Source organism: Mauremys reevesii, linkage group 1 (genome assembly GCF_016161935.1).
Source record: "Mauremys reevesii isolate NIE-2019 linkage group 1, ASM1616193v1, whole genome shotgun sequence".
Taxonomy (NCBI): Eukaryota; Metazoa; Chordata; order Testudines; family Geoemydidae; genus Mauremys; species Mauremys reevesii.
This window is the reverse complement of record NC_052623.1, coordinates 336,242,461-336,255,392: the sequence shown is the minus strand read 5'-3', so window position 1 is coordinate 336,255,392 and position 12,932 is coordinate 336,242,461. Positions and strand designations below refer to the sequence as shown.

At 41.9% G+C, this 12,932-nt stretch overlaps 2 protein-coding genes across 2 annotated transcripts in view; one reads left to right on the top strand and one right to left on the bottom strand.

Moving 5' to 3' along the window:
- Nucleotides 1–9,176, top strand: part of LOC120393089 (gamma-secretase activating protein) — a 65,117-nt gene extending 55,941 nt beyond the window's left edge. The window contains exons 28-31 of the mRNA XM_039517700.1: nucleotides 593–654; nucleotides 3,674–3,778; nucleotides 3,945–4,038; nucleotides 7,582–9,176. Of these exons, the coding sequence (XP_039373634.1) occupies nucleotides 593–654; nucleotides 3,674–3,778; nucleotides 3,945–4,038; nucleotides 7,582–7,673 (353 nt within the window). The 3' untranslated portion in view covers nucleotides 7,674–9,176. The remainder of the gene's footprint in view (nucleotides 1–592; nucleotides 655–3,673; nucleotides 3,779–3,944; nucleotides 4,039–7,581) is intronic.
- The window catches only part of CCDC146 (coiled-coil domain containing 146), a 117,784-nt gene continuing 112,922 nt past the window's right edge, over nucleotides 8,071–12,932 (bottom strand). Inside the window, exons 18-19 of the mRNA XM_039517692.1 lie at nucleotides 10,775–11,023; nucleotides 8,071–9,684 (exon numbers count right to left, since the gene is read on the bottom strand). Coding sequence (XP_039373626.1) covers nucleotides 9,481–9,684; nucleotides 10,775–11,023 — 453 coding nt within the window. The 3' untranslated portion in view covers nucleotides 8,071–9,480. The remainder of the gene's footprint in view (nucleotides 9,685–10,774; nucleotides 11,024–12,932) is intronic.

Here is a 12,932-nt window from a genome sequence, read left to right as displayed (position 1 = left end):
ATTCTGAAATGTTTGCAACTCTGAACAAAATGTTATGGTGGTTCTTTCAAAAATTTACAACTGAACATTGACTTAATACAGTTTTGAAACTTTACTATGCAGAAGAAAAATGCTGCATTCTCTTTATTTTTTAATAGTTTACATTTAATGCAGTACTGTACTGTATTTGCTTTCTTTTTTTCTCTGCTGCTGCTGCTGCCTGATTATGTACTTCCAGTTCCAAATGAGGTGTGTGGTTGACTGGTCAGTTTGAAACTCTGCTACTATACTATAACCTAACTAAAGCAGTTATGCTACTGTAATAAAACCTGTAACACAATACTTACCCAGTGGATAAAAGAAAATAGGTACAGATTTGTACAGTACACCATTGTTATGCTTTTGGAAGGTGATGCTTCAAATTCTAATTGTTCCCAATAGGTCTGAATAATTACATTCAAATCTGTTATCTCAAAGGGTTAGGGATGTTTGTGTGTGTGTGTGTGTGTGTGTGTGTGTAATATAAGTTAATGTGTATTTTGCTATTGAGTTCATTTAAGAAGCCATAGCCCTGAAGTCATGTCAGTTATTTATTTCTCTCTCTAATTTGTAGATCTGGACAACACTGAGAAGAATGAAAAGCTAAAATTTAGTATCTTTACAAGGCTTCCTGAGGTAATTGCATGGGTTGCTTCTGAAGTTTTGGACCCAGTTGTTATGAAATTGATCTGAGCTCAAGACTTAAGTCCCATGTAAATCATCATAAGATGGCTTACCAGGGAATTAAATAGTGCATGCTGGTCCACTGAACAGGGATGAAGTTCACCTTGTGCATCTTCAAGGCCTTAGCTACATATACATTTTCTTTAAGTTTAACAGTGATTGGGAGGGGGTGATTATTACATTGAGGAAAGAGGGCTTTTTTAGCTCTCTTTATATTTCGTATTGGTGATCCATGTTAAAACTGGGATTAATAAGCATTTCCGTTTAATTCATGAAGTTTCCTACTCCTGTCCAACTTCACTACTTGTTAAAAATATATATGGTGCAGGGCAGTACAAGCTATTCTGATGTCACGTTATAATGCATACTGTGGTTGGGTTTTGCATGTATAATTACCATTTCAATCTAAGTCCGTAGGTCTGGTTTTACCCAATTATTAATTGATGAGGTTTCTTACCACACTAGATTCTTGTTGTTACAGGAAGCCAAATGAACGCTCATCTTTCTTAGTGTGGTGCCCAAAACTGGACACAGTACTCCAGCTGAAGTCTCACCAGTATCTAGTAGAGTAGAACAGTTACCGCTAATCTCTTATCTATGACACTCCTGTTAATATGTCCCATAATGACGTTTGCCTTTTTTGCCACAGCATCACACTGTTGACATGTATTCAGTTTGTGATCCAATATAAACCCCACTATTTTCAGCAGTAATGCTGCTTACCCAGTTATTCCCCATTTTGTATTTGTGCACTGATTTTTCCTTTCTAAGGGTAGTCCTTCGCACTTGTCCCAACTGATTTTCGTCTTGTTTGTTTCAGACCAATTATCCAGTTTATCAAGATCATTCTGAATTCAAATCCTGTCCTCAAAAGTGCTTGCATCTCTCCCTGCTTAGTGTTGTCCCCAAATTTATAAGTATATTCTTCACTCTTTCATTGATGACTTGCATGATAATACTGAATAGTATCAGACCGCAGACAGACCCCTGCAGGACACTGCTTGATGTATCCTCCCAGTTTGACAGTGAACCATAGATAACTACTTTTTGAGTATGATCTTTCAACCAGTTGTGCCCCCACCTTATAGTAATTTAATCTAGACCATATTTTCCTAGTTTGCTCACAAGAATGTCATGTGGGACAGTGTCAAAAGCCTTACTAGAGTCCAGATATATGATGTCTACTGCCAGTGATGAGCTGCCAAAATATTAACAACCGGTTCCCTCCTCCTCACCCCACGAGGGGGTCATGCCCCCTCCCGCCCTGGGACTCCTCCCCTATCCAACCCCCCACGTTCCTTGACAGCCCCCCACTGGGACCCCTGCCCCATCCAACCCCCTTCCCTGTCCCCTGACTTCCCCCTGCCACCCATCCAACAACTCCTCTCATTCCTGATGGCACCCTGGGACCCCTGCCCCATCCAACCACTCCTTCTCTCTGTCCCCTGATTGTCCCTGGAATCCCTACCCCTGACTGCCCCCCCCACCCCATCCAACCACTGCTCCTTCCTGACTGCCCCCCCCGGGACCCTTGCCCTATTCAATCCCCCTGTTCCCTGCCCTCTGACTGCCCCGACACTAATCTACCCTCCCAACTACCCTGCCCTCTATCCAACACCCCTTCCCTGCCCCCTTACCACGCTACGTGGAGGTGGGGGCCGGGCTGGGCTGGCTTGACCGGGACCGGGACCGGAGCCGCTCAGCTGGAGCCAGGGCGCTTGACTGGGGCTGGGCCCAGGGGCGGGAGCCCGGAGCCGCGCCGCTGGGCCCAGGGGCCGGAGCCCGGGACCCCGGAGCTCGGGCTCCCGGAGCCGTGCCAGCCGGCTGAGGTCGGGGCTGGGGCCAGACACGCGCTGGTCAGGGTTGGGGTTGGGGTCAGGGTCGGGGGCCAGGCCAGCGCCTTGCAGCACCTGGAGCCCTTCTCCACTCACGCCCCTGCCCCCCTGCCCCAGCTCACCTGCAGGAAGCCGCTGCTTCCTTCTCAGCCCTACCAGGCTTCCTGCGCGAACAGCTGATTCGCGGGAAGCCAGGGAGGGGGAGGAGAAGCCGGGGGAGCGTTCAGGGGAGGAAGCAGAGGCGGAGTGAGGTGAGCTGGGGCTGGGGGAAGGGCAGGGAGCTGCTGGAGCTTTTGTTAAATTTAAAAGCCCTTTTCGAACCAGTTGTCCCTTGCAGGACAACCGGTTCTAAAAGGGCTTCTAAATTTAACAACCGGTTCCCGTGAACCGGTGGGAACCGGCTCCAGCTCACCACTGTCTACTGCTTCCTCCCTGTCCATTAGCCTGGTTACCATGTCAAATTAGCTGGATTTGTCAAGAAAAAATCATGCCAAACCAATGTTAGCTATCACCTTGTTATCCTCCAGGTTTGAACAAATTGATTATTTTATAGTTTGTTCCAGTATCTTTCTAAGTATCAAAATGAGGCTGACTGGTCTGATTCTGTGGGACTTCCTTTCTCTCCCTTTTTGGAACTATGATACTATGCTTATTCTTCTCCAGCTTCTGCGACCTCACTTGTCCTTGAGTTCTCGAAGATATCGTTAATGATTCAGAGATTGCTTTGGCTAGTTCCTTACATCCTCTAGGGTGAACTTCATCTGTCCTGCCGACTTGAATATGTGGACTGTTGTGTGTTTCCAATCACTGAAAGTACCAATAGAATTTTTCTGTAAAAAGAGTTTCTTTACTTGTCTGCATTTAAAAAAAAAAGTGTCAAAGCTTTCTTTGTCTTCTGTATTTTGTTCTAGGAATGGTTTAGTCGGTTGAGGCACAGCTCTCAGTCTGAAATCTATAATGAGCTGTTAGCCATTGGGCACTGTTGGGAAGGAGAACGGAATGATTCTAAGTGTACTCTGACTCTGGTGCTGAGTCATTAAGTAGTGAGACCTATTGTGACAGAAACTGCCACGTAAAGGCAATAGATTCACTATTGCATTGCATCTATTTTATATTTGGGTTTTTTTGCTTAATAGGCAATTGGTCACAAGGTCAGTCAGCTGTGGAATCATCCTGTCAACTCTAATTTTATTGCAAGGAACTCCGTTAAAGTTTTGCTTGATAAACTTAGGAACAGACAGGTAAGAGTTTGGTGGTGGCAATTGCTTGTTTTTTAATCTTTTAGCTTTGATGGTCTTGAGCCCAATGTATACTCTACCATTTGGACTGTTAGCCACTTTTAACTCCGTATTTAAGTAGCTACTTTACCACTTTTGTGAAGTAATATAAAGTGTTTTTCCTTTACAGCATAACAGACCAGTGGTGGACAGACTGTCCGTCCATGTAGAGTTTCTGCCACTTAACTACTTAGTTGATATGCTGGCAGAGGTAGAGGATCAAGGTAACATTAGTATTATTATTAATTATTATTATTCAGCATGTTTATAACAGTAGTGCCTAAGGACCAAAGAGAAGTGGGTTCCTTCTGTATGTTGTTCCTTTAATGAGCTGTGTCTGTGCCCCTGGATGTGCACATAGGGTTTTATCTATGGAAGACTGTGGCCAAACACCATTGATTTCCATAGGTGCAGGATTGGGCCTGTAGCTCCCATTTCCACTAATGGAAGCCGTGTGCACGCAGTGAAATGGAGTTTGGGGTTTATGTGTAGAACAGGCTTACAAAAAGCAGTAGTGTAGAGCTGGGGTTCCCACCATGGCTGTGAACATCCTCAGCCCCTCAAAGTGTTCCTGCCCGAATTTCTCTCAAAAGGGCGCCAGTGGGTATAGTGGAAAGCCAGGGTGATGTGGCTGAAGTAAACCAAAAGAGTGAGGCTGGAATGACTTCTTCCTGTTTCAGGTATAACTGCAACCTCAGTTATTGTTCAAAGGCTAAGAGCTTTACATAAAAACAAAGTGACAAACCCAACTGGGGCATGTGGGTTAGCAATGCATTATTAAAAACCACACATGCAAGCTTTGGGTTTAGAAGGGATGTATACAGAATACTACTGAGAGACTGTCAGGCATCTATGGGTATATTAACCTTTCCATAAGAATTACATGTGTGTGTAATGGGCTTCTTACCTTTCTGATATCACTACTCTGTTTCCCCTTATTCAGCCAGTGGTGGGTAGTTTCTCCCTAACAAATGGGCAATTTGGAGTTTAGCTCTCTGGCCAAACCTCAGTAAGAGTTCTCTCCTTTTGGGGGCAACCAAAACATTTAAAAACCACATGGTCCTAAATGGCCGTCCATGGGCTAAATAGTTTATTCACCTCCCCAGGCTGCAGCTTTCTGTTTATCTTCTTGGCAAGCTAAAATGCAATAATTTGCCTTCTCCAGGCTCAATCAAGGGCCCTTTCTCCACAGGCATCAGCTATGGTGTTCCAGTTGATAGGGGACTTCCTCCAACTTAGTATTTTTTAAAGAGTGGTACCAACACTGAGCCTCCAGCCTATACCAATTCTGTATTGTCATAGCGTTTTTCCTTGTTTTCACTGTCTCTTCAGGCCTTGAACCACTTACCTCTTTCCAGAGTGCCTACCTGTCCGTTGGCCCCTCCTTGGCTCACTGCTTCTGTAGCTTTCTTAGTGAAAACCCTTCTCCACATCTCACCACCTATTCCCTTGAAGGTCTCTCCATTTCTGAGCCAGCTTCTTATATAGTTCTGGCATTTCTGTCTCATGGTTCCCTTCTGGGAATCATAACCATCCTAAATCCCTGGCCTTAAAGGGTTTAGGCCCAGATTTTTGAAGGTATTCAGGCATTGCTGCACTCAGTGTTGCAATGTCTAGCTGATTTAGGATCCTAAATATAATTTTAAAAAGAGATTTAGGCACGTAGGAGATTAAATCCCATTGACTGTTTAATCTATTTTAAGGTTTTTTACTGGTGCCCATCTGTATTGTCAACTGAATGCCCCTAACATAAAATTAATAGAAAAGTCTTCAGTGCATCTTGTAGAGTCTGTGAGTCTCCTCCCTGTGGGATATGTTCTGTTTATGTCCCAGTAAAAAGCAGACTGGTGCTGACAGCTTTGAAAGGGGTCAGCACAGTCTGCTACAATCTGGAAAGCAGCCAAGGTTAAATGTTAATCAAATCCACAATTACTGTGACAGTTTCCCCCCTAAATTACATTGCTTGCGATTTCATGTAACAGTATTATCAAACTGACAATACCAGGGCCACTTTCTATAAATCCTTCTTCAATTTACACTGAAGCAAAACTTCCATTGATTTCAGAGTTTTGTCTGTGTAAAATCTTCAGGATTTGACCTGGCGTCCTGAGATAAAAGTGGCTGACAGATTCAATCTTATAACCTGATACTATATTGATACAGACTTTAAAGGTTTTATGAGTCTGTTTAAAAAAAAAACCCATAGAAGTCAATAGTAAGGCTCCCATTAGCTTCAGTGGACTCTGGATCAGACCTTATGGGCTAGATTCACAAAGGTACTTGGGCATCTAGAGAGGTAGTTAGTCACTTAAGCCCAACATTTTGTCTCCATTCACATGCAAAATCACATCTCAGCTGTCACCTAACCCTGTCGGTGATTAAATCCCCATAGGTACCTAAATTCTATGCGTGGGCGTGCTCAAAGCCACCGAAGTTCTGATGCTGCCCAACAGCCAATGAGCTGCATGAAGCCCATGCGTAAACCAAAGCCCCAGCAGGATTCTCAAACAAGGTGTTTTCCTGCCTACCTCTCCGGTGCAGCCCAATGCTCAGAGTGCACCTCTAGGGTCAGGCCCACACAAAAGACAGCCAGGGGCAAGCAGGTTGGGAATTTTTCAGGGGTGTTCCAGATTCAGATTCTTGCTCTGTTAGATTTGGAGCTGGGATCTGAACCCAGTTTTCCTACATGCCGGGTAAGTCCCAACCACCAGGTTATAAGGGATTCTGGGATGGGTCTCTCTCAATCTCTTATTTGGAGCTGTTTCATTTTTGTATAAATAAATATTATTGGAGCAGGGACTTTAATCTAACTCTCCCACATCCTAGGCAAGTGCCCTAATCACCAGGCTGTAGAGTCACTCTTTCTCTCTCTGCCCAGTGAATATTTAAATATTTATACCAAGTGGACTACCTCTCAGAGGAGAGATGGAAGAGGTCCACCCCAGAATGCCCAATAACCTAGTGATTGGGGCACTTATCTGGGATGTGGGGGACCCTGCTCTGCCTGCTTTGGAGCAGGAAGTTGAACCCAGGTCTCCTACATCCTAGGTGAATACCCTAAGCACTGGGTATAATGAGGTGGGTGGGTGTGTCTGTGTCTGCCTTTTTGCAAGAAAGGGCTGACCTGACTTAGGCACCTAATTCCAAGAAAGGGTTTGCAGCTGAGATACCTAAATGGAGGGAGACCTCTCCCTCCGGCTCATCAGTCAGGTGTGTAGAGCCGAGATCAATGGGAGTCAGGTGACAAAGTGCCTTTGTGGATCTGGGCCCTAAGCCCCCACCCCTTTTTCTCTGCATTTCTCTCCCTGCTTCCTTAGGTGGCTCCTTACTCAGCGTGCTGGATTCTGAGAATCTCTTTCTTTGGCATTGAACTCTTTCCATGTACTGAATGAGGAGCTGGGGCACCGAACCTGGAGCGGAGAATTCCAGTAGTCGGCAGCGTGCCTAATACTGAGGCATTATAATGCTTAAGAACCTTGGTGAATCTAGCCCGGGGTCCTTACAAGAAATATTTTTGTCTTTATGGAGAAAAAACTAGGGGCCAAAACTTTTAAAAACTGAGGGCTTGAATTTCAGAGATGCTGAGCATCCAAGTGAAAGCAATGAAAGCTGCAGGAGGAGGGCTCCACATCTATGAAAATACATTTTAATCCTAACTTTGGGTATCCCAGATTGAAAATGTTGGTCATGGCGTCCTGGGGATTGAAGTATTGGTGCAGAAGAACATTCATTGTGTAAATGCTGATGTTCTTAATGTACTTTTCCAGGTCTGAATCCATTTGAGGAAGAAGACAATGTGAATGCAAAATTTGTAGAGGAAACAGCACTGAAACACACCATGATGCTTTTAGGCCTGTAGTACTGCTAAAATATATTGGGTTACTTCAAAAAGCATGTCAGTCTTGCTACATATATCACCATTTCAACAAGCATATTTGCAACTAAAATTCCAGGGTTTAATACTTCTCAAAAATTGTTAATGTTTATAAAACAAATGTCATATTAAAGGCTCCCAGTTTTCAGTTGCAACCATTAACTAGTAAAAGGCTGCCCAAAATAATATATGCTCCACTCTACTCATGCATGTACTGAGGAGGACTAAACTGAAATTGCAGACTTGCTAGTAAATACAAGGAAGATGAAGGATTGGAGCTGATACAGACCCTGCTCTTCAGCTAAATGTTTTTATTATTCAGTTTTACACCGTGGAATGGTCGAACAGGAGTACATGTAGAAAGTTTCAGAATATGGTGGGAAAAGTTTGTTTAGAATTTTATTTTTATTCTAATACTACTTTTACAGGCAAGAGACATTCTTAAAAAAGAACAGTCCAATTACATTGTGAAAAAATGAGAAATTGGCAGCTGTCATTGCACTGATGTATAAAAGATTTCTTTGAGATTACGTAGTATAGGCTAGAGGTAACAAATGCGGAGTAACTGTTTGTATATAATGTATTAATAAAGATGTATAAATTCCTCATACAGACGGTACATCTCTTTACAGTACTGCCCCCATGCCTTTGGAGTTGGGTTTTAATACATTTGCTCTCTGTAATGTATATAAGAACCTTTCCTGATGTTGATGATGTACTGTACAATACAGCAGGAGAAGAAAGCTTCTTTGGAAGCTTATCTTTACAGTGGCTTTGATGAATTGTATTTAATTCTGCCCCTATGACTTTTAATGTTTTTAGATCAAGTGTTAGATTTTTTATTAAATTGCTACAGATTTTTTTCCTTCAGTTCCCAGCTATATTTATACAGAACTGACCTAACCCATTTATTTTTTTAGCTGTGAGCTATAAAAAGTAATGCTTTGGTACCAAACAGGGAAAATTTGTGAACTTCAGACATGCTGAATTAGCATGGAACAGATGTACTTCCATTTACCGGGTAAGGAAGTGTGCCAACATTTCAGAAGTAGTAAACTAGAATGAATTTGATGTTACTGGAATTAAAAAGAAAAATATGTTCCTCAAGCTCTCTGTATAACTACCTCTGTTATCCTTTCTCAGCATAGTTTCAAAGAGGGGAGTATGGTCCCAAGCTTGTGTACCTATTTTGCGGTGTTGAATGAGAGAGATTCAGCTCCCAGAAACAGGGCCCTTCTTACACTTTACTTCTCAGTATGCAAGAGCATTCACCCTTTCTTCCCCTCTTGCTCCTTCTCAATAATGGGACTTGTTCCCTCTACTACGGTTGCCATCAGTGATAAAGGAGGATTAGCTTGCTGACTGGCTGTAGTGTGAGAGAGGGCATTTTTTTATTTAAACAGACATGCCTGGCAATTATCTTCAGTCCAAACTGCTCCCCATTTGTATAATAGTTCAATTATGTTAATATTAAAAAAAGCTACAAAATCTTCTCTTGTTTATTGTACCTGTTTGTACTTTAAGTATTTATTAACAAGTTAAAAACCAATTTTGATTATTGTTCACTCCTCTTAACATTTCAAAACACTGCTATGTTTTGCATACTGAACCCCCATTAGCCGCAGGGACTATTTAGCTATACTGTCTGCTTTAAAAATATTTTGTTTACAGTGTGAATATTTTAGCAAACTGCTAGCAAACATTTAAAAACATTTACAATATTGAGCTGTTGGCTTTGCATATTTAACTGCTACTACTGGACTTATGATTTAGATGGAACAGGATCACTTGTTCAGATTTCAATTGGCTTTACAATCGGTTTTCTTATGTGTCTCATATTTGAACCAGGTTCAGTTGGTTTGAAAGGAGCCAAAGCACCATAAGGACGTGGCAAAGGGAGAACATTTTCATCGTCTGGGATGTATGCATTGGGGCGTTGCTCCGCTGTTGTATAGATACTGTTTGGTGAGGCATACTGTTCCTCTTCTGCAGCACGCTGTGAAGAAACACATTTTTAATCTGATAGAAAACTGACAGACCGTTGCACAAGTCATGGTGAAGACAGTACTTAGAACTCCATTTACCACTTCTCAGCCATAGATCAAAGTACTTAAAGAATACTACTGTACTAATATCCCCATTTTTACAAACGAGGAAACTGAGGTACAGAATATTGAAGTGGCTGTCATAACATGGGGGAAACTGCTAACTCCACAGAAGTGTCTAATTCCAAAGCAGTTTTGTTGGGGAAACCTTCCTTGGCCTCAAGGCAGCATATTCTTTAAATGGGTGCACTGTGCACTCTCCTCCATGCTCAGGAAGCTTTTGCCAGAGAGAGGTGAAAAGCCCATGGCCTGCCTTCATCCAGCCCTTGGAGAGGCTAGTGCTGTCAGCAGTGCTGTAAATACTCTACTGAAATTGTACTTTGGCCCTGCCTGGTGAGCCAGAGGTTGAGGGAACCTCATACAAAACAGGACATCTTTTTATAATACTGCCCTTACCTAGTGTGAACTCTCCCCCTACAGATCACTGGTTGTCCCAATTGGTTTTAAGGAGGCAAGCTGCCCATTAAGGACCTTGCAACATTTTCCCATGTGCTCTTCCGGCCCACTGCCATTTAGCAATCTAGTCTCCCTTTCTCTCTGCCAGTCTAGCATCTACAAGCTCCTAAGAAAAAAGGCTGGGTTAGCTTCTTCCTTTGTGCTATTATCCTGAAACTGAATCCTCAGTATATTATCTGAAATGATCCGGGCTCCTCTATCTTGCCACCATCAAAATAATTACAGTGTTTAAACTGACATGCACAGCTTCCTTTTAGCACTAGACACCAGCTAACCAATTGGTGAATCTTCATTATATACAGTATGCAGGACTTCTGTTGTGACTCTCCACAAAGCAGCTTGGCAATAAGCTCTTCTACGACCATAGGTCAGTCTTGCCCTATTCTTCAAGAAGACTCCCCTCCTCCAAACTATGGAGGGTGGGAGATGGCCAATCAGAAGCCACACAGCAAAGCCCTTTAAAAAAATAAACAAACTGGAACAATGTGAATTAATCTCAAATTGCACCATATGACAAAAGCCTACCTTTTCTCTGGCTTCAGCTGCCGCTTTATGCATCTCCTCATTGCGCAATACCTTCAGCCACTCAATCTCTGTTTCTTTAGGAGGAGGGAGACCTTTCTCTATCCTTGATGAGACAGTCAGCAAAAATTGTTCTTTGTCCCTCATTTCCTGTTGCAGTTTAATGGTAATTGCTTGCTTCATGGATAACTCTGCAATAAGAGCCATCATCTTTTGGGTTTTATCCTTTATTTTCTGCTGTAGTTCATTCATCTGGAATCAATAACATTAATTCAACTTTAACCAGGTCTTCTCTTTACATACACACTTGAGAACCAATCTTGCTTTCAGGATCTGTATTTTCAGAGAATTAATGAAAAACTTTTTCATCAAAGCAGCATATAGTAAGAAATACAGAAAATCTATTTGACTTTCTGGATGATGATATAGTGCTTTTATTTGTACAATACATATTAATCATTTCAAAACCCAGTAAAGTAAGATAAATATAATACATGAGCTAATGCATATGTTGTTCATCCTCTTCCTTTCCAGTTCAACAGAAAAAGAAATAAACTATCTCCATTAACCCTGTTAGTTATCACTTTTAGTGTTAGTACTGCTAAGCCATACTGTTATTTTGGCCTAGTCTTTAAAAAACTAATGTTCACATTTGTGTGTGTACAAATAATGACCCACTTATTTGTGAATTTACATGCACATTGTGTTCAGTTACACATGCATTTAAAAGTCTAATATTTATTTGTTGTTTACACATTTGCAAATACAATATACAGAAGTGTGGGGGGCAGAAAAAGTCTCGGAAAAGTTTTCACATAAGGGGCCCATGAAATCCCCCCAAAAATTTGTGTGTCCAGCTGATGAGCCAAGAAGATAATGTAGAATTTTTGTGAAACTGTCATTGTCCCCAGGGAGCATAAAATATAGGCTAGGCGTTCGGTACTGGATGGAGAAAAAGTTCACCTTAACTGTCTATTTTTAAAAGCATGGTTCTACATTTAAAAATAAATGTCACATTCCTAGTCACCCAATCTGCTCCTTGTGTCCATTCAGAGCCATACCAACTGGCTTTCAGTAGAAAACATTGTACTCACTGTTTTATTCCTGCTGGCATGGCAGAACCAACCCAGCTATTAAAAAGGCAGGCCTGGGATGAAATCCTGGCCCCACTGAAGTCAATAGCAAAACCTTTAACGTCATAGTGCAGGATTTTATCCTGGAAGCTATTCCATATTGTGCAGAGTGAACAGCATTGTATACCAAATTGTATTCACTTATGCCTGCATGAGCCCAGTGAAGGCAACTGGAGGTATAATGTCAAGACAATGGGGTTGTACAAAGGTAACATTTCTGCAAGTCAGTTAGGCTCTTGCTGGTGATGATGCACAAGAACAAACCCCAACTTGACTCCCAGCAGGTATGGTGGTTAGAAACAGCATCTGTTCACTTTTAAGTGACCATATGTGACAGAGAATTACTGAAAGAAGAAAACTCGATGCCGTTTTTATTCACAATATCCTTTTCTACAGTCACTTCTCAGAGTGGAACCACACTTTAAACAAACATAGGTTAGCAGCAGCCATGTTAAATGTCCCTGTAGAAAACAACTTAAACATGTTTGTTGCTGTAATGGTCTGTTCTTATTTATCTGGATCTGTTCAAGCTCCAACCCTAATACCTGGAAAGAAAACAAGACTGGGCCATATTTTCTTCAGTTTTCTTCTGTCTTTGGTTGTGTCTTTTCACCTCACTTGTTATCAGTGTCTCTCTTCTGACCGTTCTTTTTCATTAACAAACCTCTTAACTTGGGTTTTCTTTTCTAAAAGCCTCCTTTATCTTTTCAAAATATTAGCTCGATGAGGCAGGCGGAAATAAATGTGATAAACATAAGAAAAAATGATTGATTTGAGAATTTTCTTTTATGCACAGGTGTGTGGTTATCTCAGCCTAAGTGTGTAAGAAAAACTTGGCTCAATGTACTGGTATCTCCTTTCAGATTGCAGAGTATGAAGCCTGCCTGTGTTTTTCCTGTTATTGAGCAGGTCCATATAGTTGTTTGAAACGATTGGTTGGAGCATTCATTCAAAAAGGAAACTACCTTCAACATTTTGCTTAGCTATTAAGCTCCTAACCTCAGAAATAATTCATTGTACACATAAAT